Genomic DNA, 27,255 nt, shown 5'->3' with positions numbered 1-27,255 from the left:
AAGTCAAGCAGAGAGAGTCAATTATCATATGGTTTCACTGACTTGTGGAGCATAACAAATAGCCTGGAGGACAAGGGGAGTTAGAGAGAAGAAGGGAGTTAAGGGAAATTGGAAGGGGAGGTGAACCTTGAGAAACTATGGACTCTGAAAAACAATCTGAGGGTTTTGAAGGGGCGTGGGGGGTGGGAGGTTGGGGGAACCAGGTGGTGGGTATTAGAGAGAGCACGGTTTGCATGGAGTACTGGGTGTGGTGCAAAAACAATGAATACTGTTACGCTGAAAAGAAATAAAGAAATAAATAAATTAAAAAAAAATTTAAAAAAAAAGAATGCAAGGATGTTTCAGGATCATGCTCTCTTACACACAGCTACCAAACTCTGGCCCTGTCTCACTGTGACAAGACAGCCTTCTTCCCCTTTGTCCCTTAAACCTGGGATGAAGGGCACCTGCGTGGCTCAGTGTGTTAAGCATCTGACTAAGGCTCAGGCCATGATCCCAGGGCCTGGGATTGAGTCTTCCATCTGGCTTCTTTCTCTGCCTGCTGCTCCATCTGCTTGTGCTCTTTTTCTTGTGCTCACTCTATCTCTTTCTTTGACCAATAAATAAAACATTAAAAAAAGATTTTACACTACCTAATTATCAAAATGAAAGACATTTCTTTAAATAGTATATCTGACACTAACTGCATGTTTTCCTTTTCAATATAAGTTGTAGTAAACTCATCAAGGCACACCAAATCCTTTTCACTTACTTCAGAGAACTCAGCAGATTAAACACCTATTTGATAGCTGAGTGATTGAAACTGTGAAGATTTCTTACTCTCCACCAAGCCATGTCTTTGAAACTAAAGAAAAAGATATTTCCTTAAAATAGTATATTTTCTTCTTGATGAAGAGACATACAAAATTTCTTCACTTTTATAAAATAATTAACCTAAAGGTCATTTCTTTGAAGCATATAACCTCTTATACACAGCTGTATCTCACTTTTCTAGATTTTTGTTCTTGATATAAAACATTTAAAAAAGGGATGAAAGATGTATCTGCAATAAAATATATAGAAATGATTCTTAACACACACATGAGCATAATTACAGAGTTAGAATAACTTCTTTAGGGACGCCTGGGTGGCTCAGTGGATTAAGCCACTGCCTTCAGCTCGGGTCATGGTCTTGGGGTCCTAGGATCGAGCCCCACATCTGCCTCAGCATCCCTGCTGAGTGGGGAGCCTGCTTCTCCCTCTCTCTCTGCTTGACTCTCTGCCTACTTGTGATCTCTCTCTCTGTCAAATAAATAAATAAAATCTTAAAAAAAGAATAACTTCTTTATTAATAAGAAATATTAGTAAAACTACATTATTTGTTGATCATATGTATATAAAAGAGTTACATAAGCAGTACCACATACATTCTGAATAATCAAACTATGTTATTAGGCACATATGCATAATAGAAAAAAATATTCCAAGAGAAAAAAAATATTTAAATCTCTAATTTGAAACATGTTTTAGGATTTATTAGTATACTTTCAGTATGTAAGGTTATTGATAATGTATTTTGCCATAGAAAATAAAACTTTGGTCCTTTAGCACACTAAATACAATAAAAAATATAGTTTAAACATACACTGACATTTTCTTCCCTGTATGTAAGATTTTCATCTCTCAAGGCAAATGGACTGGCTGCCTAATGATGGTGAAAACTCATATTTTGATTTCAACAGCCTTTGGGAAAACTTGGTCTCTAGTCTATAATTAAGCACATTTTCTACATTGCATATGATGCTACATTAGAGCTGGTATTGGTGCTTGAAAAGAAAAAAAAATGTCACAACTGGGCAAATGCTGTCATATATTTCTAAAAATGTAAACAATTACATCACCAGACCTATCTGAAAGTGTTTAAAAAAAAGTATTATTTAACTAAATTTTGCCTTTAGAATATGCATATGGATTTGGACTTTTCATAATTAAAGTCGGATTTTTTATGTGTGTGCCAAGGAGGTAAGGTTTTTTAAGGAACTATATGACATAGGAGATGTTCTTTGTAAACTAATGCACACTTTTGATTCAACAGTCTTAAGAATATTGAGTTGCTTATAGAAGTAGGGCTCAGGTTTCAAAATTCCTACATGAGCAACCTGTGTCCAAGATCAGAGAAAGTAATTAAAATAATAGCCTGATGTTCATTTATTTTTTTCTATAGCAAAATACTTTGTTAATTGGTAGAAATTAAAATGAGGTTGGGTTTCAACCAGTCAACCTCCTAAACTAGTTGAATGAGACAATACTGGCAACCTCTCTGCTGACATTTAAAATAAGCAATAAGAATAAAAATAAGAATAAGAATAAAGAATAAGAATAAGAATAAGAATAAAAATATGAGAGACACCTGGGTAGCTCAGTCTTTAAGTGATCCCAGGGTCATCAGATTGGGCCCTGCATGGGGCCCCATGCTTTGCGGGGAGCCTGGTTCTCCCTCTCCCACTTCCCCTGCTATTTTTTTTCCCTCTCTTGCTGTGTCTCCCTGTCAAATAAATTAATAAAATCTTAAAAAAAAGAAAAAAAATGAGAATGAGAAAGATGAGGAGAAGAATGAAAAGAGAAGAAGAAGAAGAAGAAGTAGAAGAAGAAGAAGAAGAAGAAGAAAGAGGAGGAGGAGGAGGAGGAGGAGGAGAAGAAGAAGAAGAGGAGGAGGAGGAGGAGGAGATAGGGAAAAGAAAGAAAGAAGAAAGGAAGGAAGAAAAGAAGGAAAAAAAAGAAAATTGTAATAACTTGAAAGTCAAGGTACGGTAATTTAGAGTTCAGAGAAAATAAAACATGTTTGTATTTTTCCTTTTACGAAGTTTCTATTGAGTACATATGTCCTATCTTCTTTTCTCCCAAATATCTTACATGTAAAATTTAGTTGAAAATATTGACTCTCACATTCCTTGAAAATACCTTAATTGTATTTGTCAACATGAGAAATGGTGGTATATGAAATTGTTGAATTACTATATTGTTTACCGGAAATTAATATACACTGGATGTCAATTACACTGGAATTAAAATTTAACAAATAAATAGAATAAAGCACTTTAATTGTGAAAAGACTTTCTCCAGGCAGGGGGTTCCTGCAAGTAATTATTGCATGTCAGTTTTCAAAGAAAAAAAAAAAAAGGGAATGATAGAATCCTGATCTCAGATTTTAAGTAATGGTTGAGTTCCAAAAGTAATCAATACTTACCTTCAGGTTAGTCACTGGTGGAAATAATGTGAACATGTTAAAATTTCATGGGTCAAAATCATAATTTTGGTAGCATGATATGTACAGTCTTGGATTCTTATCTATGAAAAAAATACAATACACGATTAAGATATGGCCTTTGAATGCCCTATGCAAGTGAAAGGCACTGAAGCTGACTCCTTTATTTTCAGGATGATCAACCTCTAAATTTATCTAATACATTTTAACAGTGGTAAATTTTGTTGTTTTGTTATATGCACTTGACACAGTGTGAGAAAAATATTTTAAGTGAATTATGAACCAACAGAAGTAAACTACTGAGAATGCTTATTAAATGCTTAGAATCCCTTTATGGAAAAGGAGCTAAGATGGCAGAGTAGTTGAGGGCTTGCCTCATCTCTAGAACACAGCTAGATAATAGCAAATCATTCTAAATAACCTAGAAATCAATCTGAGGACTGAGACCTGGTAACGGAGAAATGTGAGAGAGAGAGGGATGTACAAAGCTAAATAAAAGGAGACTATTTCCAGAAAGTAAATGAGAAGGGCTGAATTTCGTGAGTTTCTGCAAGTAGCAGGACTCAAGCACTATAGTATTAGAGGTCCTGTGAAGAAGTTTCTTCTTCTTCTAGTGCATCTCAGAGAAGACATTCACAAAGTCCCCTGTCAGGGGACAAAAGAGCCATCGGGTGCCATTTCACTCCTCCACACCTCAACATAGGTACAGAGACACCTGCTGGGGTGGGTAAATTAGACAATGACTGTTTAGTCTGCTTTGCTACAAATCCCAGGACCCTGCACTCTGACAAGACTGCCTCGCTGGTCAAACCCGCATCAGTCCCACTGAAGTGAGACCCTCCCCCAGAAGACCAAGGCAGGCCCCCCACAGTGGGTCACTAAGATTTGGAGTTTCCAAAGTCAGCAGACTTGGCTGGGATAGAACCCAAAGTGCATTGTGCCGCTCCAGACAGTTAACTAACCTGGGGACAGAGAGTTGTAAAGAAGAGGATCTGAAAGATGCCTGAGATGCTCCAGGGAGAATTATCCAATCCATTGTGCATATTTACTGAGAAAACACTGAGTCCCCTTTCTGGAAATGAAGGAGATGGCTAGAGTCATTTCCCTCCCCTGGCCCCACAGCATAAACCGACTTCAGTTAACAGTACAGAGCCAACACTATCAGCCTAATCTACTGGGACTGAATCCCACCCCACTGCCTCTGCTGCTGAGGCTTTTCCCATGGAATTGTGGCTAAGGACTAAGGTGGTGGGTATATTGCCAGAAAACGAGCACCAACATCCATATACACCATATCTACCAAGCACAGAGTTGGGCAGGTTGCAAGTCCAGAGGAAGTAGCATCAGGTCTCATTTAACAAGCCAACCAGAACTCTCTTGTCTAAAATTTACCACTCTCTGGCCAAGGACAAAACACTGCCCACTGGAGACAAGGAGAACCTCTGCAGACAACTGACCGGAAGGGATAGAAGAGCTAAAATAGGGCAGAAGAGTGATTACAGCACCTATCAAAGATCCCCTAAAATGGCAGGCCCTGGAGACTAAATGGTCTCATTTTTCTTCATAAAACCATCACTCTCAAAAGCAGGAAGTGTAAAAGGCTTTTCTAACACAGAGGAGGAAACAAGCCCAGACAACATTCCAAAATAGAAGAAGTCATCCCAAAAAGAATAAAATAAGAAAAGATCACAGCCAGAGATACACCTGAAGGAGATATAAGTGATATGCCTGATGGAAAATTTAAATCCACAAACATAAAAATGCTCTCTGGAGTTGAGGAAAGCATGGAAGTCATCAGGGACACAACTGTAGCAGGGATAAAAGAGTTAAAAAAGAAAAACAATCAATTGGGCTGAAATGAAAAAATGCAACAACTTTGGTATGAAACTGATTGCATGTAACAACCACAAGAATGGAAGAACCAGAGGAATGAATAAGTGATATAGAAGACAAGTTATGAAAAATATTGAGCACCAATGAAAGAGAGAAGAATGATGACTCATGAGGGTAGTCTAAGGAACTCCGTGATTCCATAAAACATTATAATACTTGTATCATAGGCATCCCAGTAGTAGAGAGAGAAAAGGGGGCAGAGGGATTATTTGAGGAAATTATATCTGACAACTTCCTTAATCTGGTGAAGGAAACAGAAACCCAAATCCAGGAGCACAGACAACTCCCATCAAAATCACTAAAAATTTTGCAATTTGCAAAATTTAAAAGAAAAAAAAATTTCTAAAAGGATGAAGACAAAAGAAGTTCCTAACCTACAGGGAAACAGCAATATGGTTAGTCACAGATCTCTCTGCAGAAACCTGGCAAGCTGGAAGAGAGTGGCTTAATCTGTTTACTGTAGATAATGAGTAAAATCTGCAGACAAGAATATTCTCCCCACCAAAGCTATCATTTCAGAATAGAGAGATAGAGATTCCCAAATAAAAATTAAAAGTTTGTGATAACCATACCTGCCCTGAAAGAAATACTAAAGGGGAAGCTTTGAGTGGGAAACAAAGACCAAAAGTGGCAAAGACTAGAAAGGAGCAGAGAAAATATCCAGAAATAATAACATGACAGTAGTAAAGTGACATGAAATACGTATCTATCAAAAATTACTCTGAATATAGGGGCACCCGGGTGGCTCAGTGGGTTAAGCCTCTGCCTTCAGCTCAGATCATGATCTCAGGGTCCTGGGATCGAGGCCTGCATCAGGCTCTCTGCTCAGGGGGGAGTCTGCTCCCCCCCCCACCGCCTGGCTCTCTGGCTACTTGTGATTTCTGTCTGTCAAATAAGTAAATAACCCCCCCCCCAAATTACTCTGAATATAAATGGATTAAGCACTCCAATCAAAAAACACACAGGATTTCAGAATGGATAAAAAAAGGAGACCTATCTATAGTTGGCCTACAAGGGTCTCATTTTAGACCTAAAAACACCTGCAGATTGAAAGTATGGGGGAGAGAAGCATCATGCAAATGGACATTAAAAAAAACAGACTGAATAGCAATAGTTATATTAGGCACACTAGATATTAAAACAAAGACTGTAACAAGAGATGAAGAAGGGCACTATACCAACTAAGCAGACTATCTAACAAGATCTTACAATTTTAAATATTTATTCCCTCAGCGTGGGAGCACAGAAATATATGAGACAGTAACAGACATAAAGGAAATCATTGATAATAATAAAATAATAGTATTGGACTTGCTTACCCCACTAATATCAATGGATAGATCTAAGCAGAAAATCAACAAGGAAATAATGGCTTTGGATGACAAGCTGGGCTAGGTGGACTTAACAGATACATTCAGAACATTTCATTTCACAACAGCAGAATTCTCGTTCTTGCTTTCTCTCTCTCTTCATTTTAAATATTTTATTTATTTATTTGACAGAAAGAAAGACAACAAAAGAGAACACAAGCAGAGGCAGTGGGAGAGGGAGTAGCAGTCTTCCCACTGAGCAGGGAGTCCCATAAGATGCTTAATCCCAGGGCCCTGGGATCATGACCTCAGCTGAAGGCAGACATTTAATGACTGAGCCACTCAGGTGCCCCTACAGATTCTTTTTAAGTGCACATGGGATATTCTCCAGAAAAGATCACATACTAGGTCACAAATCAGGTCTTAAGAGACACAAAGAGATTGCGATCAGACCATGTATACTTACTTACCACAATTCTATGATATTTGAAGTCAATCACAAGAAAAATAAATTGAAAAGCCACAAAAAATGGAGTTTAAAGAACATCCTACTAAAATATGAATGGGTTGTCCAAGAAATCAAAGAAGAAACTAAAAAAATACATGGAAAAATAAAAATGAAAATATTATGGTCAAAAGCCACTGGAATGCAGCAAAAGTAGTCCTAGTGGGGAAATTTATAATAATACAGGGCTACCCCAAGTAGCAAAAAAAAATCTCAAACAACCTAACCTTACACCTAAAGAAACTAGAAATGAAAAACAAAAAAGCCTAAAGCCATAATAAAAGGGAAATAATAATGATTACAACAAAAAATAAATGGCATAGAAACTAAAAAAACAAAACAAAACAAAACAAAAAAACACCAAACAGAATAGAACAGATAAATGAAACCAGGAGGTTGTTCTTTAAAAAACTTTAAAAAAAATGAATAAATCCCCACTAGAATTATCAAAAAGCAGAGAGAAAGAAAAGACAGAAATAAATAAAATCACAAATGAGATAGGAGAAATAACAACACCAGAGAAATACAAATAATTATAGGAAAATATTGCACAGAAAGATTATGCCAAAAAATTTAGAAAAATGGAAGAAATGCATAAATTCCTAGAAATATATGAACTACCAAAAACTTACATAGGGAAAAAAATAGAAAACATGAACAGACCTATGTTTGGCAAAGAAATTGAGTCAATAATAAAAAAGAAAAATTCCCAACAAAAAGATAATATATATTCTCTGAAACTATTAAAAAATAGAAATGGAAGGAAAAATTCCATGCTCATTCTACAAAGCCAGAATTACCACAATTCCAAAACCAGAGAATGATTCCACCGAAGATAACTGCAGGCCAACATCCTTGACAAATACGGATGCAAAAATGTTCAGAAAATATTAGCCAATTGAATCTGACAGTACACTAAAGTACATCATTTATCCTGATCAAGTGACATTAATTCCTTTGTTGCAAGGGTGATTCACTATCCACAAATCAGTCAATGAGACAGACCACAATAATAAAAATAGGGATAAGAACCATACGATCATCCCAATAGATGCAGAAAAAAACATTTAACAAAGTACAGTATTCATTCATGATAAAAATCCTCAACAAAGTAAGTTTCCAAAGATCACACTTCAACATAATAAAGGCTATATATGAAAAACCCACAGCTAGTATCATCTTCAATGGGGAAAAACTGAGAGGTTTTCTTCTATGATCAGGAGCAAGACAGGGATGTCTATTGTCAACACTGTTATTTAACACAGTACTGGCTCTGTTACTACTCATTTCCTAGAGCCCACCAACTTAGTCCTTCATTTTCTTCATCCTGTCAGTCACATTCCCTCTTCAAAAATTTTTCATTTACTCTTTTCTACATCAAGAACATTCTCTATGACATATCCATTTTAATTATTTCTTCATCTCAGTTAAATTTTCACCAAGTATCACTCTCGTAGTTGTCTCTATTGGACTATTTTATATAAAATTACAAAACTCTCTGGCTTAACCCTTTCCCATGTCCAGCACTTTTTCTATTAATTACTACATTTGACATAATCTAAACTATTCATATTTATTTTATTAATTTTATATCTCCCTGTATTGAAATGCAAACCTGATGAGTTCAAAGATTTCTGTTGGTTCTTATCTTTTTTTACTTCCGTATCAAAAATGCCTGTAGCAGTTACATACACATAAAGTAATAAATCAATTTTGAGTGTACATATGAATGAATGAATGAAAGAAGTACCCTTTCTACATAAGATTTTTTTTGCATTGATCTTTTTATTTTTTTTTTATTTTTAAAAAGATTTTTATTTATTTATTTGACAGAGAGAGATCACAAGTAGGCAGAGAGGCAGGCAGAGAGAGACAGAGGAGGAACAGGTTCCCTGCTGATCAGAAAGCCCAATGCAGGACTTGATCCCAGGACCCTGAGATCATGACGTGAGACGAAGGCAGAGGCTTAACCCACTGAACCACCGAGGCGCCCTTTGCTTTGATCCTTTTAATGTTACATGTTTGAATAGGTTATATTTCCTTTTCATTGCATTTCAGATACTAAGGAACACACTGAAAAATAGTCGTGAGACATAAACATTGAGTTGATGATCATGAAATCTATAGCTTCAGAAGCTAGATAATGTTGACAACAGCACCATTTTTCCTGCTTCCAGATTGGAAATTCATCCAGTTTCAATACATATAATTAAGTCAATTCTGAATACAGCAGGGATCAATAAATTTATCAATTTATTTATTTTTAAAATATTTCTCAGGGTTTTAATGCTCCAAAGCAGTATCCAGGCAAAGTAATCTATGTTGTTCAATCTCAATCAATAAGGGGTTCCCAATGTGACATTTCATATGCAAACATCCATTATGACAACAATCTTCTCATGGCCCCAATAACGTCCTTATTCCTCAGGCTATATATAAACGGGTTCAGAAGGGGTGTGATAATAGTGTAAAACACTGCCACTGCCTTATCTTGCTCTGGAGAATGCAAAGAGTGTGGCCTTGTATAGGTGGAGAGACCAGTCACATAGAATAGGCTTGCCACAATCAGGTGAGAGGAGCAAGTGGAAACAGCTCTTGTCTGTCCTTTGCCTGAGCTCATCTGAAAAACCACAGAAAGTACACATGCATAGGATGCTAGAATGGCCATGAAAGGTAGCAGCAGAATAATAAGACAACTCAGAATGACTGTATACTCATACATGGATGTGTCCTGACACACCAGTTGTAATAGAGATGGAAGTTCACAGAAAAAGTGGTTGATGAGCCGTGATCTGCAAAATGGAAGGTGAAATACATACAATGTGTGTATTAAAGCATTGATAGAACCACTGGTCCATGCACATGTAACCATGAACCAACAAATTTTCTTGCTCATGAGTATGGGATAGTGTAAAGGGTGACAGATGGCTACATATCGGTTGTAAGACATGAAACCAAGAAGAAGGGCTTCAGTTCCACTAAGGACCATGAACAAAAATGTTTGAATCACACAGCCTAAAAAAGTAATGGTCTTACTATTTGACAGAAAGTTAGTGGTCATCTTGGGCACTGTGGTAGAAATGTTCATTATATCCATGAAGGAGAGTTGACTGAGTAGAAAGTACATTGGAGTGTGGAGTCTGGTGTTCAGTCGAATGAGAAGAATCAGTACGATATTCCCCATCAGAGCCACTGCAAAGAGAATTACAATGGCAACAAAGAGGAAAGCATCCTTTTGACCAAACTGGAAAAGACCAGAGAGTATAAAATCTGTTTCAGCACTTTGATTTCCTGTCTTCATAGTTTGATTCCCAATATCAGATCAGATCTTACATAAAGATTCCATGCCAAGAGAAGGATTGACCTTTAATAAAAAAGGAGAGATTATTAAATGAGTTGAATTGCATCCAAACCGTTTCCTCAGCCAAATAAAGTATCCAGATGGTACATTACTTTGATTTTCTACCCAAAATGAATAGAAAACAAAATTATCTTAATTTGGTAACTTTCAGATAACAAACTCCTTATAATCAGAAATGAATCAAAATTTTTACACACAGGGTGACTTTTATAGAATTTCTGCTTACTCAATTTTTTAAGCTCCTTTTTTAAAATTTAAATTCAGTTAATTAACATACAATGTATTATTTGTTTCAGGGGTACAGGTCTGTGATTCATCAGTCTTATATAGCACCCAGTAATTGTTACAACACATACTCTCCCCAAGCTCTATATTTTTTGAACATCAAATACATTAATCACACTTCATATCCCAATTAATTTATGACAGTACTAAACACACTGTAAATTTCTATCCAGTTTGAAAAATACATATTTTCTTCTCTTTTTCCTGTCTTTAAGTCCAGAATATATGGGTATTTCTAAAGCATATACAAAGTTATCTGCTCAGTTTTTTTTTTTTGTTTTTTTTTTTTGCTAAAAGTAAAATCTTTGTTTATATTTCATGGAGGGACACAATGTACCCAAATCCCTTGAGATTAAAATTTATATTGTCAGTTGTTATTTTTTTTAATTTTTTTTTATTTTTATTTTTTATAAACATATATTTTTATCCCCAGGGGTACAGGTCTGTGAATCGCCAGGTTTACACACTTCACAGCACTCATCATAGCACATACCCTCCCCAATGTCCATAATCCCACCCCCCCAAACCCCCTCCCCCCATTAACCCTCAGTTTGTTTTGTGAGATTAAGAGTCACTTATGGTTTGTCTCCCTCCCAATCCCATCTTGTTTCATTTACTCTTCTCCTACCCCCTTAAGCCCCCATGTTGCATCTCCTCTCCCTCATATCAGGGAGATCATATGATAGTTGTCTTTCTCCGATTGACTTATTTCACTAAGCCTGATACCCTCTAGTTCCATCCATGTCATCCCAAATGGCAAGATTTCATTTCTTTTGATGGCCATCTGGATGTCTTCTTTGCAGAAATGTCTGTTCATGTACTCTGCCCATTTCTTCATTGGATTATTTGTTCTTCAGGTGTTGAGTTTGCTAAGTTCTTTATAGATTTTGGACACTAGCCCTTTATCCGATATGTCATTTGCAAATATCTTCTCCCATTCTGTCAGTTGTCTTTTGGTTTTGTTAACTGTTTCCTTTGCTGTGCAAAAGCTTTTGATCTTGATAAAATCCCAATAGTTCATTTTTGCCCTTGCTTCCCTTGCCTTTGGCGATGTTCCTAGGAAGATGTTGCTGTGGCTGAGGTCGAAGAGGTTGCTGCCTGTGTTCTCCTCAAGGATTTTGATGGATTCCTTTCTCACATTGAGATCCTTCATCCATTTTGAGTCTATTTTCGTGTGTGGTGTAAGGAAATGATCCAATTTCATTTTTCTGCATGTGGCTGTCCAATTTTCCCAACTCCATTTGTTGAAGAGGCTGTCTTTTTTCCATTGGATATTCTTTCCTGCTTTGTCGAAGATGAGTTGACCATAGAGTTGAGGGTCTATTTCTGGGCTCTCTATTCTGTTCCATTGATCTATGTGTCTGTTTTTGTGCCAGTACCATGCTGTCTTGATGATGACAGCTTTGTAATAGAGCTTGAAGTCCGGAATTGTGATGCCACCAACTTTGGCTTTCTTTTTCAATATTGCTTTGGCTATTCGAGGTCTTTTCTGGTTCCATATAAATTTTAGGATTATTTGTTCCATTTCTTTGAAAAAAAATGGATGGTACTTTGATAGGAATTGCATTAAATGTGTAGATTGCTTTAGGTAGCATAGACATTTTCACAATATTTATTCTTCCAATCCAGGAGCATGGAACATTTTTCCATTTCTTTGTGTCTTCCTCAATTTCTTTCATGAGTACTTTATAGTTTTCTGTGTATAGATTCTTAGTCTCTTTGGTTAGATTTATTCCTAGGTATCTTATAGTTTTGGGTGCAATTGTAAATGGGATGGACTCCTTAATTTCTCTTTCTTCTGTCTTGTTGTTGGTGTAGAGAAATGCAACTGATTTCTGGGCATTGATTTTATATCCTGACACTTTACTGAATTCCTGTACAAGTTCTAGCAGTTTTGGAGTGGAGTCTTTTGGGTTTTCCACATATAGTATCATATCATCTGCGAAGAGTGATAGTTTGACTTCTTCTTTGCCGATTTGGATGCCTTTAATTTCCTTTTGTTGTCTGATTGCTGAGGCTAGGACTTCTAGTACTATGTTGAATAGCAGTGGTGATAACGGACATCCCTGCCGTGTTCCTGACCTTAGCGGAAAAGCTTTCAGTTTTTCTCCATTGAGAATGATATTTGCGGTGGGTTTTTCATAGATGGCTTTGATAATATTGAGGTAGGTGCCCTCTATCCCTACACTTTGAAGAGTTTTGATCAGGAAGGGATGCTGTACTTTGTCAAATGCTTTTTCAGCATCTATGGAGAGTATCATATGGTTCTTGTTCTTTCTTTTATTAATGTGTTGTATCACATTGATTGATTTGCAGATGTTGAACCAACCTTGCAACCCTGGAATAAATCCCACTTGGTCGTGGTGAATAATCCTTTTAATGTACTGTTGAATCCTATTGGCTAGTATTTTGGCGAGAATTTTTGCATCTGTGTTCATCAAGGATATTGGCCTGTAGTTCTCTTTTTTGATGGGATCCTTGTCTGGTTTGGGGATCAAGGTGATGCTGGCCTCATAAAATGAGTTTGGAAGTTTTCCTTCCATTTCTATTTTTTTGGAACAGTTTCAGGAGAAAAGGAATTAGTTCTTCTTTAAATGTTTGGTAGAATTCCCCCGGGAAGCCGTCTGGCCCTGGGCTTTTGTTTGTTTGGAGATTTTTGATGACTGTTTCAATCTCCTTACTGGTTATGGGTCTGTTCAGGCTTTCTATTTCTTCCTGGTTCAGTTGTGGTACTTTATATGTCTCTAGGAATGCATCCATTTCTTCCAGATTGTCAAATTTGTTGGCGTAGAGTTGCTCATAGTATGTTCTTATAATTGCCTGTATTTCTTTGGTGTTAGTTGTGATCTCTCCTCTTTCATTCATGATTTTATTTATTTGGGTCCTTTCTCTTTTCTTTTTGATAAGTCTGGCCAAGGGTTTATCGATCTTATTAATTCTTTCAAAGAACCAGCTCCTAGTTTTGTTGATTTGTTCTATTGTTTTTTTGGTTTCTATTTCATTGATTTCTGCTCTGATCTTTATGATTTCTCTTCTCCTGCTGGGTTTAGGCTTTCTTTCTTGTTCTTTCTCTAGCTCTTTTAGGTGTAGGGTTAGGTTGTGTACCTGAGACCTTTCTTGTTTCTTGAGAAAGGCTTGTTCCGCTATATATTTTCCTCTCAGGACTGCCTTTGTCGTGTCCCACAGATTTTGAACCGTTGTGTTTTCATTATCATTTGTTTCCATGAATTTTTTCAACTCTTCTTTAATTTCCTGGTTGACCCATTCATTCTTTAGAAGGATGCTGTTTAGTCTCCATGTATTTGGGTTCTTTCCAAATTTCCTCTTGTGATTGAGTTCTAGCTTCAGAGAATTGTGGTCTGAAAATATGCAGGGAATGATTCCAATCTTTTGATAATGGTTGAGACCTGATTTAGGACCGAGAATATGATCTATTCTGGAGAATGTTCCATGTGCACTAGAGAAGAATGTGTATTCTGTTGCTTTGGGATGAAATGTTCTGAATATATCTGTGATGTCCATCTGGTCCAGTGTGTCATTTAAGGCCTTGATTTCCTTGTTGATCTTTTGCTTGGATGATCTGTCCATTTCAGTGAGGGGAGTGTTAAAGTCCCCTACGATTATTGTATTATTGTCGATGTGTTTCTTTGATTTTGTTATTAATTGGTTTATATAGTTGGCTGCTCCCATGTTAGGGGCATAGATATTTAAAATTGTTAGATCTTCTTGTTGGACAGTTCCTTTGAGTATGATATAGTGTCCTTCCTCATCTCTTATTATAGTCTTTGGCTTAAAATCTAATTGATCTGATATAAGGATTGCCACTCCTGCTTTTTTCTGATGTCCATTAGCATGGTAAATTCTTTTCCACCCCCTCACTTTAAATCTGGAGGTGTCTTCAGGTTTAAGATGAGTTTCTTGTAGGCAACATATAGATGGGTTTTGTTTTTTTATCCATTCTGATACCCTGTGTCTTTTGATTGGGGCATTTAGCCCATTAACATTCAGGGTAAGTATTGAGAGATATGAATTTAGTGCCATTGTATTGCCTGTAAGGTGACTGTTATTGTATATTGTCTCTGTTTCTTTCTGATCTACTACTTTTAGGGTCTCTCTTTGCTTAGAGGACCCCTTTCAATATTTCCTGTAGAGCTGGTTTGGTATTTGCAAATTCTTTCAGTTTTTGTTTGTCCTGGAAGCTTTTAATCTCTCCTTCTATTTTCAATGATAGCCTAGCTGGATATAGTATTCTTGGCTGCATGTTTTTCTCGTTTAGTACTCTGAATATATCATGCCAGCTCTTTCTGGCCTGCCAGGTCTCTGTGGATAAGTCTGCTGCCAATCTAATATTTTTACTGTTGTATGTTACAGACTTCTTTTCCCGGGCTGCTTTCAGGATCTTCTCTTTGTCACTAAGACTTGTAAATTTTACTATTAGGTGACGGGGTGTGGACCTATTCTTATTGATCTTGAGGGGGGTTCTCCGAACCTCCTGGATTTTGATGCTTGTTCCCTTTGCCATATTGGGGAAATTCTCTCCAATAATTCTCTCCAATATACCTTCTGCTCCCCTCTCTGTTTCCTCTTCTTTTGGAATCCCAATTATTCTAATGTTGTTTCGTCTTATGGTGTCACTTATCTCTCGAATTCTCCCCTCATGGTCCAGTAGCTGTTTGTCCCTCTTTTGCTCAGCTTCTTTATTCTCTGTCATTTGGTCTTCTATATCACTAATTCTTTCTTCTGCCTCATTTATCGTAGCAGTGAGAGCCTCCATTTTTGATTGCACCTCATTAATAGCTTTTTTTATTTCAACTTGGTTAGATTTTAGTTCTTTTATTTCTCCAGAAAGGGCTTTTATCTCTCCGGAGAGGGTTTCTCTAATATCTTCCATGCCTTTTTCGAGCCCGGCTAGAACCTTGAGAATCGTCATTCTGAATTCTAGATCTGACATATTATCAATGTCTGTATTGATTAGGTCCCTATTATCTGCTCAGTTTTATTTTTCTCTTTCTGCACCTCTGATTCCAAAAGGTAATAGTATGGTAAGTGTTAAAAAGATTAAATTCTGTAAAAACTCTTCCATAAAGCTCAAGAAATTAATTTTAGTTTCTTCCACATTAATGTATTATAAATAATAAAAAAAAATTTCACTCAATAAAAGAGGAAAAAAGGACAAAAGTACGTATTAAGATGAGAAGCACCTGAAAGGTATCCAGCATCTACTTTCCTCCAAAATGAAATTCTCTAACACCCAGACTCCTCTTCCAACAACCGAAAGCACTTTTCAGGAATAGATGAAATTCCACATGTGAAGTTACACTCCATGTAATTTTTCAAAATTTTGCAAATTTTTCAAATTACATTAACATAAAATAAATACATTGAAACCTGACAACTCTTATATTATGTTCACCAATGTAATTTAAAAATTACAATTCCCAATGTTAAAACAACTCTATCAGGTAGCTCTGATGACTTAAGTAACAACTTTCAAAGCACCAATGGCCACAATTGCCAAACTTTGGAAAGAGCCAAGATGCCCTTCAACATCTTAAAATTTCAACATAAAGTAAGAAATTTAAAATAGCATCATCTTTAAGTTTGTTTTACACCCAAACTGGAAACTTGACAGGAGAAAGGAAGCAATATTAAAGAGTGTGTTTACCATAGTTGAATTCAGAATAAGCTTAACATTATTAGATCCATAAACTGAAAGTCAGAAATTTCTACCTAAACAATTTTATAAAATAAGTAATTCTACCGTTATTTTCATACTAATAAAAACCTCATGATTCTTAGAGTCCACACATAATTTTATTAGCATTTTCCACACTTCCCTTGAATTTTGAATTCTGCTCTGATTAAAAATCTTTAGTGTAAATTTTATTTAAAGTAAAAGAATTAGGTAACTCACAAGAAATATACATTAAAGCAATGAGTAGAAATGGAAGCCATACATTTAAAAAATGTGTTATCGGGGCACCTGGGTGGCTCAATGGGTTAAGGCCTCTGCCTTCGGCTCAGGTCATGGTCCTAGTGTCCTGGGATCGAGCCCCATGTCGGGCTCTGTGCTCTGCAGGGAGCCTGCTTCCACCTCTCTCTATCTGTCTGCTTCTCAGCCTACTTGTGATCTCTGTCTGTCAAATAAATAAATAAAAAAAATGTGTTATCACCTTCATATTTTCAGTCAGTAATAAGGTAAGTATCAAAACGGATTTTCTCAAAATATAATTACTAAATATAATCATGACTTGTATGGAACCATAAAATGTACAAAAAATTTAATTGAGCCACATTAAATTTTCACCATGTATTTTTTTAATTTCCTGAAATACTTTACTTCTTTTTCATAGTTCAATTATTTCAAAAATGTTGCATATAAATTTATACTAAACATAATGTAAAATGTTAGGGCTTCAAGAAGAAAGAAAAAAATATATATTCACTAGCCCCTTCAAGAATACAAGAATGTTTCAAAGTCATACTCTTTAAGTAAGTGGTACACAGTGCTACCAGACTCTGGTCCTATCTCATTGCATCAAAATATCCTTCATCTCCTTTGTCCGTTAAGCCTGGGATGATTCAAGTTCAGTATAAGACCAAACAAATCTCAAATACTTACCTCTCATTTAGTAATATATTGATAACATAGTCAACTCAAAAATAGTCCCATTGAGAAAGTCTGCATGTGAGATGCATAATAGAATTCACACTACATAAACTTCAAAATGAAATGCATTACTTTAAATAGTATGTCTGATACTAATTGCATATTTTCCTTTTCTATATAGGTTGTATTAAACTCATCAAGGCACACCAAATTCTTTTCACTTACCTCAGAGAACTCAGCAGATTAAACACTTGTTTGACAGTTGAATGACTGATACTGTGAAGATTTTTTTTCTCTCCACCAAGTCATGTCTTTGAAACTAAAGAAAAAGATATTTCCTTAAAATCGTATATTTTCTCCTTGATGAACAAACAAATTTTTCTTTACTTTTATAAAATAATCTAAAGGTCATTTCCTTTGAAATATATACCCTCATATGGAGCTGTGTCTCATTCTTCTAGAATTTTGTTCTTAAAGTTAAGCATTAAAAAAGAATGAAAGATGTGTCTGCAATAGTGTATATAGGAAAGATCCCTAAAACCTATGTGAGGGTAGCAATCACAGCAATGAAAGAAAGAAAGAAAGAAAGAAAGAAAAAGGAATTTTAGTAAAACTACATGATTTGTATGAAAAATATAGTAAAGGTAGGAAAATGTAGTAATGTATGTAAAATGTAGTAATGTAGTAAAACTATATTATATATATTTTATATATTATATATGTATTACATGTAATATGTAGTTACATAGGCAGAACCAAATATACTTTGAACAATCAAGCTATTTAGTGTGACACATCTGAAAAACAGCAAAAAAAAGTGATTTGGAGAGAAATTCAAAAGTATTTCATACTTAAATCTCTAATTTGAAACTTATTTTAGGGACTGTTAATGTACCCTAAGTCTATACGATTTTATTTTATTTTTTGCCATAGAAAACAAAACTTTAATCATTTAGCATAATAAATTTAGTAGAAAAATTAACTTAAACACACACAACATTTGGTTCCCTTTATGTAAGATTTTTAACCTCTTAAGGCAAATGGACTAACTGCCCAATGATGGTGGAAACTCATTTTGATTTCAACAGCCCTTTTGGGAAAACTTGGTCTCTAGTCCACAATTAAGCACATACTATCTATTCCATTTGTTACTTCATTAGAGCTGATGTCAGTGCTCTAAAAGAAAAAGAAGAAAAAAAAAAGATAAGCTCTAGCCAAATATTTTCATATATTTGTAGAAATGAAAAACAATGACGTTGCCAGTCCTATCTGATAGTGTTTTAAAAAGTATTAATTAACTTAATTTTGCCTTTAGAATATACACATGGATTTGAACTCTGCATTATTTTTTTTAAAGATTTTATCTATTTATTTGACAGACAGAGATCACAAGTAGGCAGAGAGGCAGGCAGAGAGAGAGGAGGAAGCAGGCTCCCCACAGAGCAGAAAGCCCGAGGCAGGGCTAGATCCCAGGACCCCAGGATCATGACCTGAGCCGAAAGCAGAGGCCTTAACACACTGAGCCACCCAGGTGCCCCGAACTCTGCATTATTTTTAAGGAAAGATTTTATTTATTTATTTCAGAGAGGAAGCAACTGAGAGAGAGAAAAAGCATTAGCAGGTGGGGAGAGACAGAGGGAGTAGGAGAAGCATACTCCCCACAGAGCAGGGAGCCCAATGTGGGGCTATATCCCAGGACCCAAGGATCATGACCTGAGCCGAAGGCAGATGCTTAGCCAACTGAGCCACCCAGGTGACCCAAATTCTGCATTATTAATAACCAACTGATATACAGTTGGATTTTTTGTGTGTAAAAATAGGTAAGAATTTCTAAGGATTTACATGACATAAGAAATATTACCTGTTAACTAGTGCTTTTTTTTTTTTTTTGGATATAGAAATCTTAAGAATATAGGCTTGCTTATGGAATTAGGATTAGGTTTTTTAAAGTTCTTAATGTGCAAGTTGTGCCCATGTTGAGAGACAGAAATTTAAATAATAGCAAGATAGTCACTTAATATTTTTTCTATGCCAATAATAGTTAATTGTCAGAAATTAAAATGAGGTTGGATTTTAACTAGTCAATCTCCTTAACTAATTTTATGGGATAATATATGGCAACACCTGTGCTCAGATTTGAGACACACAAGAAAAACTAATAGAAAAGAGAATAATGGGAAAGTGGCAGAAGAGTAAGGATCCCTGCATTTCATATGGTCCCCAGAATTCAGCCTGATAGTTATCAAACCATTCTGAACATCAGCGAATACAACCTGAGATCTAAGAAAAGAATTGCTGCAATTCTAGAAATAGAAAAGCAACCACTTTTTGCAGAAATGTGGGAGATGCCAAAAAGTGAGTATGAGGGGATATATTGGAAGATAAAATTGGGGGGGAGCAAGCCTCCATAAGCTGACTACTGGAAAGTGATATCGTTGGAGAGTGCAAAATTGGAACTTTTAGAAATCTGCTCTGGTAAGGGATGTCCCAGCTGGAAAGGTTCTTAGGTGCCAATGTGGGGCAGAATCCTAGGGAGAACTGTGTGATCTCTGGATCCCTTTGGGTCAAAGAAAGAATGGAGTTTCTGAGTGTGGCAGAGTTCCCAGGCATTGGAGTGGGGAACCTGGTTACAATTAGCAAAGCCAGGAGTGGGCTTTCAGCTCAGTGATGCCATAAACCATGAACCAGTGCAGGATTGGTCAACTACTCTCCAAGCAGGAGCCCAGCAAGTGGCAGAATCACAGTGAGAACCTCTTCATTCCCCAGGAAGGAGGCACAGATGTGTGCCTCAAGGATCTGCAGAGTTTGGAGGCTCAAATTGGGGTTATGTGTTTCAGATAAAATGCTTGGTCACAGGCTGAGTGAACAAAGAATGAGGACAGAAACAAGGGAGACAAAAGTAACTGACTGCTTTCCCCTGAGGACACACAAAGACTGGGGGTGTGATCCTTCAGCTCCAGGGCTGGAGATGAAGGAGCCACCATTTGTATTATCATCTTCTAAAGCAATGGTGAATGCCTTCAGGGAACAAAAGGCACTTGGAGCAACACAGAGCCACTTACACTAAGCCTGGTCCCCTGGCAAGGACAGTGCAACTCCAGCTAGGAAAGGCACCTGAGAATCAGTGAAACAGGTCTGACTCCAGAAAAGACCCCTGAAAATCAGTGCAACAGTCCTAACTCCAGAAGACCAAAAGGATCGTCAGGTGAATACCAAGTTTATAGACCACTCAGAATTGAGAAACTCCTATGCTAGGGGAAAATAGTATATAGAATTTGGGGTTTCTTGTAGTGATTCTTTAGCCTTTCAATTTAAAATATCCTTTTCCTTTTTATCCTCTTTTATTTTTCCCCTTTTCAAATAATTTCTAATTTTATTGACTTTTTTAAAAGTAATTTTTTAATTTTCATTTTTACATTTACATTTTATAAATATATTTTTTATATTTGGCATCCTTTTATTGTATTCAATTTTATTTTTGCATGTCTCTATCTATATCCAAATATATGTAGGATTTTTTTTTAAAAAATATTTTATTTATTATTTGACAGAGAGAGATACAGTGAGCAAGAGAGGGAAACACAAGCAGGGGGAGTGGGAGAGGAAGAAGCAGGCTTCCCACTGAGCAGAGAGCCGGATGAGGGGCTTGATCTCAGGACCCCGGGATCATGACCTGAGCTGAAGGCAGATGCTCAACAAGTGAGCCACCCAGGTGCCCCTAGGATTTTCTTTCTTAATAATTTTGAGATCTAGTGACTTCTAACAAATGGAACAAAATACACTCAGGAGCTGGGGGATCGTATCTTCTGTCCACCTGTTTGATTATATTCTCCCTTTTTTCCTTTTATTTTTCTTTTTTTGGTTCCTGATCTCTTCTGATTTGTGTAGTGTATATTTCAGTGGAGTCGTGGTTGTTATTCTTGTATTTTGCTTTCTTATTCTTCTATTCTTCTCTGAACAAAATAAAAGGATGGAAAAGATCCCAGAAAAAAGAACAAAAGGCAGTGATAATTGCCAGGGACTTAATAATTATGGCTATTACTAAAATTCCAAGGTAGAATTCAGAATAATGATTATAAAGATACTAGCTGGACTTGAAAAAAGCATAGGAATCTCTAAAGAATCCTTTAATGGAGAAATAAAAGAACTAAGACCTACTCAGGTAAAACTAAAAGAGGGTATTCCTGATATTCAATAACAATGGAGGAATTTCCTGCTAGGATAAATGAAACAGAAATGAGATTTAGTGATATAGAAGATAAAATGAGGGGGAACAAAGGAACTGAGAGAAACAAATACTGGTTCATAAGGGGAGGATTTGAAAGATCAGCAACATCATAAAGAAAATCAATATATAATAAGTGGGTTCCTGGAGGAAGAGGAAAGAGAGAGGAGCAGATGATACATTTGAACAAATAATAGCTGGGAACTTCCTTAATCTGGGGAAGGAAACAGGCATTCAACTCCAGGAGGCACAATAGAACCCCCCTTCAAATCAATAAAAATAGATAAACATCCTGCCTTATAATAGCAAAGTTTGCAAATTTCAGAGACAAAAAGAAAATCCTGAAAGGAGCTTGGGAAAGAGGCCCTTAATCTATAGGGGTAAGAACATTAGGCATGGCAGATAGATAGAGTATCTATCTAACCACAGATACCCAGTCAGAGAGGACTGGCATGACATATTCAGGGTGCTAAATGAGAAAAACATGCAAACAACAATACTTTACCCAGCAAGGATAACTTACAGAAAAGAAGGAGAGATCTAAAGAGCTTTCAGGAAAAACAGAAACTAACTAACTAAAGAATGATCAATAAACCCGCCCTGCAAGAAATATAAAAGGAGTTCCTTTAAGTGAAGACAGAGCCCAAAATTAACATAGACCAGAAAGGAACAGTGATAATATACAGACTCAGTGAATTTATACTTAATACAATGCACTAAATTCATATATTTCAATATTTACTCTAAATGTAAATGGGCTAAATGCTCCAATCAAGAGACATTGGGTATAATACTGGATTAAAATTAAAGCAAAACAAAACAAACAACAACAACAAAAAACCTGTCCATATACTGTCTACCAGAGTCTCATTTTAAACCCAAAGTCACCTCCAGATTGAAAGTGAGTGGATAACCATTTATCATACTAATGGACATCAAAAGAAAGCTGGGATAGCAATCCTTATAACAGAAAAATTAGATTTTAAAACAAAGCCTGTAATAAGAAATGATGTGGGACATGGTACCATACTTAAAGGAACTACCCAACAGGAAGATATAACAATTCTAAATACACTCCTAACTTGGGAACAGCCAGTTATATCAGTCAATTGATAACCAAATTAAAGAAAAACATTGATAATAACACAGTAATAGCAAAAGACTTTAACAGCCTGCTGACAGCAATGGGCAGATTATCTAAGCAGAAAATCAACAAGGAAACAAGTACTTAGAATGAAATAATGGGTGAGATGGACTTCACAGATATATACAGAACATTCTATCCTAAAAGCAACAGAATGCACATTCTTCTCAAGTGCACATGGAACATTCCCCAGAAAAGGTCACATACTGGGTCATAAATCAAGTCTCAACCAGTACCAAAATATTGGGATTGTTCCCTGCATGTTTTCAGAGCACAATGCTTTGAAACTGGAACTCAATCAGAAGATGAGATTTGGAAGGAACTCAAATACTTGAAGTCTAAAGAGCATTCTACTACAGAAAAGAGTACACATTGGGGAAAAAAAAGTCTCTTCCACAAATGGCATTGGGAAAACTGGACAGCCACATGCAGGAAAACATTCTCTTTCACCATACACAAAGATAAACTCAAAATGGATGAAAGACTTCAATATGATTCAGGAATCCGTCAAAATCCTAGAAGAGAACACAGGTAGCAACTTGCTCGACCTCAGCCAAGAAACTTATTGCAAGACATGTTTCTAAAGGCAAGGGAAACAAAAGCAAAAATGAACTATAGGATGTTTTCAAGATTAAATGCTTCTGGACAATAAAGGAAACAGTCAACAGAATTAAAGGGCAAGGCACGGAATGGGAGAAAATATTTGCAAATGACATGGCAGATAAAGGGCCTATATACAAGATCTATAAAGAACTTATCCATCTCAACACCAAAAAAACAAATAGTCCAGTCAAGAAATGTGCAGAAGACATGAAATGGGCAGAAGACATGAACACACACTTCTCCAAAGAAGACATGCATATGGGCAACAAACACATAAAAAAAGGCTCAACATCACTAGAAGTCAGGAAAATACAAACAAAAACCACAATGAGATACCATCTTATACCAGTCAGAAAGGCTAAAATTAACAAGACTGGGAACTACATTACATGGCTGAGGATATCAGAAAAGGGGAACCTTCTTTCACTGTTGGTGGGAATAGAAGCTGGTGAAACCATTCTGGAATACAGTATGGAGGTTCCTCAAGGTTTTAAAAATAGAGCTATCCTATGACCCAACAATTACACTACTAGGTATTTATTCCAAATATAGAAATGCAGTGTTCCAAAGGGAGAACTCCATTGTTTTTGGTAGCAATGTCTAACATAGCCCAACTCCAGAAAGAGCCAGATGCCCATTGACATAGAAATGAATAAAGAAGAAAAAGAACAATGGATATATGTATACACACACACACACACACACACACACACACACACACACACACATATATGAATATAAGAATATTACTCAGCCATCAGATCAGAAAGGATGAAATCTTATCATTTACATCAACGTGGATGGAAATGGAAGGTAGAAAACTGAGTGAAATAAGAGGATTAGAGAAAGAAAATTATCATATGGATTCACTCATAATGATGAATATAAGAAACAACACAGAAGATCATAGGGGAAGGGCGGGAAAACTGAATGAGAAAAAAATCTGAGCGGGAAACAAACCATTAGAAACTCTCAACTATAGGAAACAACCTGAGGTTGCTGGAGTGGAAGTGGGTGGGGGTTTGGGAAGCTGGGTGATGGGTTATAAGGAGGGCACATAATGTGATGAGCACTGGGACTTATATGCAACCAATGAATTATTGAACTCTATTTCTGAAACCATTGATGTTTTATACGTTGGCTAATTGAATTTAAACTCAAAAAAGGAAAAGAGAATCACAATAACTAGAAAGTCAGGGTAAGACAGTTTAGAGTTCAAAGAAAATATACACTTATGTAATTTACCCCTTGCCATGTTTGAATATAAAGTATTTTAGAGAGTTCTTACTACAGTGAGTACATATATCCTATTTTCATTTCTTCCAGTTATTTGACATGCAACATTTAGTTAAAAACATTGACTCTCACTTTTTATTTTTTATTATTATGTTCTGTTAACTAATATGTAGTATATCACAAGTTTTTGTTATACTGTTCAATTCATTAGTTGTGTATAAAATCCAAGGATCACCACAAGACATGTCTTTCTTAATACTCATGACCTGGTTACCACCCCATCCCTCCATTCTGTAACCCTCAGTTTGTTTCCCAGAGTCCATAGTCTCTCATGGTTTAACTCTGTTTCTGATTTCTGCCCTTTTAGTTTTCCTCCTTTCCCTTATGGTCCTCCACAATATTTCCTCACGTTCCACATATGAGTGAAACCATATGAAAATTATTTTTCTCTGTTTGACTTATTTCATTTAACACAATCCCCTCCGGTTCTGTCAGATGATTCTGTAATTTCCATTGTATATGTGAACTATATCCTCTTAATCCATTCATCTTTTGAAGGTCATCTTGGCTCCTTCCACAGTTTAGCTATTATGGGCATTGCCTCTATGAACACTGGGGTGCATGTGCCTCTTCTTTTCACTGCATCTGTATCTTTGTGGTAACTATATAGCAGTGTAATTACTTGGTCTTAGGGTAGCTCCATTTTCAATGTCTTGAGGAACTTCCATATTGTTTTCCAGGGTGCCTGTAAGAACTTGCATCACCACCAAGAGTGTTGGGGTTCTTCTTTCTCTACATCCTCACATTTGTTGTTTCGTTGTTTCCCTTTTTCTTAACTATTGCGTCTAACTTGTGTAAGTGGCATTTCATTGTGTTTTATGTTTTTTAATTTTTAATTTTTTTAATAAACATATAATGTATTTTTATCCCCAGGGGTACAGGTCTGTGAATCGCTAGGTTTACACATTTCACACCACTCACCATAACACATACATTCCCCAATGTCCATAACCCCACCACCCTCTACCGACACCCCTGACCCCCAGCAACCCTCAGCCTGTTTTGTGAGATTGAGTGTTTTATGGTTTGTCTCCCTCCTGATCCCACCTTTTTCATTTTTTTTTTCTGACCCCCCAAACCCCCACGTTGCAACTCCACTTCCTCATATCAGGGAGATTATATGATAGTTGTCTTTCTCTTATTGACTTATTTCGCTAAGCATAATACCCTCTAGTTCCATCCACATTGTCGCAAATGGCAAGATTTCATTTCTTTTGATGGCTGCATAGTATTCTATTGTATATATATACCACATCTAATTTTTTTAAAGATTTACTATTTTATTTTATTTTTTTATTTTTATTTTATTTTTTATAAACATATATTTTTATCCCCAGGGGTACAGGTCTGTGAATCGCCAGGTTTACACACTTCACAGCACTCACCATAGCACATACCCTCCCCAATGTCCATAACCCCACTCCCCCTCTCCCAATCCCCCTCCCCCCATCAACCCTCAGTTTGCTTTGTGAGATTAAGAGTCATTTATGGTTTGTCTCCCTCCCAATCCCATCTTGTTTCATTTACTCTTCTCCTACCCCCTTAACCCACCATGTTGCATCTCCTCTCCCTCATATCAGGGAGATCATATGATAGTTGTCTTTCTCCGATTGACTTATTTCGCTAAGCATGATACCCTCTAGTTCCATCCACGTCGTCGCAAATGGCAAGATTTCATTTCTTTTGATGGCTGCATAGTATTCCATTGTGTATATATACCACATCTTCTTTATCCATTCGTCTGTTGATGGACATCTAGGTTCTTTCCATACTTTGGCTATTGTAGACATTGCTGCTATAAACATTCGGGTGCACGTGCCCCTTCGGATCACTACGTTTGTATCTTTAGGGTAAATACCCAGCAGTGCAATTGCTGGGTCATAGGGTAGTTCTATTTTCAACATTTTGAGGAACCTCCATGCTGTTTTCCAGAGTGGTTGCACCAGCTTGCATTCCCACCAACAGTGTAGGAGGGTTCCCCTTTCTCCACATCCTCGACAGCATCTGTCATTTCCTGACTTGTTAATTTTAGCCATTCTGACTGGTGTGAGGTGGTATCTCATTGTGGTTTTGATTTGTATTTCCCTGATGCCGAGTGATGTGGAGCACTTTTTCATGTGTCTGTTGGCCATCTGGATGTCTTCTTTGCAGAAATGTCTGTTCATGTCCTCTGCCCATTTCTTGATTGGATTATTTGTTCTTTGGGTGTTGAGTTTGCTAAGTTCTTTATAGATTTTGGACACTAGCCCTTTATCTGATATGTCGTTTGCAAATATCTTCTCCCATTCTGTCAGTTGTCTTTTGGTTTTGTTAACTGTTTCCTTTGCTGTGAAAAAGCTTTTGACCTTGATAAAATCCCAATAGTTCATTTTTGCCCTTCCTTCCCTTGCCTTTGGCGATGTTCCTAGGAAGAAGTTGCTGCGGCTGAGGTCGAAGAGGTTGCTGCCTGTGTTCTCCTCAAGGATTTTGATGGATTCCTTTCTCACATTGAGGTCCTTCATCCATTTTGAGTCTATTTTCGTGTGTGGTGCAAGGAAATGATCCCATTTCATTTTCTGCATATGGTTGTCCAATTTTCCCAACACCATTTATTGAAGAGGCTGTCTTTTTACCATTGGACATTCTTGCCTGCTTTGTCGAAGATTAGTTGACCATAGAGTTGAGGGTCTATTTCTGGGTTCTCTAATCCGTTCCATTGATCTATGTGTCTGTTTTTGTGCCAGTACCATGCTGTCTTGATGATGACAGCTTTGTAATAGAGCTTGAAGTCCGAGATTGT

The 27,255-nt window shown here is 36.6% G+C and overlaps 1 protein-coding gene across 1 annotated transcript; it reads right to left on the bottom strand.

The window, feature by feature from the left end:
- Nucleotides 1–9,332: 9,332 nt before the first annotated feature.
- Nucleotides 9,333–10,253, bottom strand: LOC111139414 (olfactory receptor 2AK2-like). Its single transcript, XM_022491661.1, has one exon. It carries the CDS (start codon nt 10,251–10,253, stop codon nt 9,333–9,335), a length of 921 nt encoding a protein of 306 aa, XP_022347369.1.
- Between the last annotated feature and the right edge of the window lie 17,002 nt (nt 10,254–27,255).

Source organism: Enhydra lutris, unplaced genomic scaffold (genome assembly GCF_002288905.1).
Source record: "Enhydra lutris kenyoni isolate GAN:26980312 unplaced genomic scaffold, ASM228890v2 scaffoldscaffold106, whole genome shotgun sequence".
NCBI classification, from domain to species: Eukaryota; Metazoa; Chordata; class Mammalia; order Carnivora; family Mustelidae; genus Enhydra; species Enhydra lutris.
The sequence above is the reverse complement of the archived record's forward strand: the minus strand, read 5'-3'. Positions and strand labels throughout refer to the sequence as shown.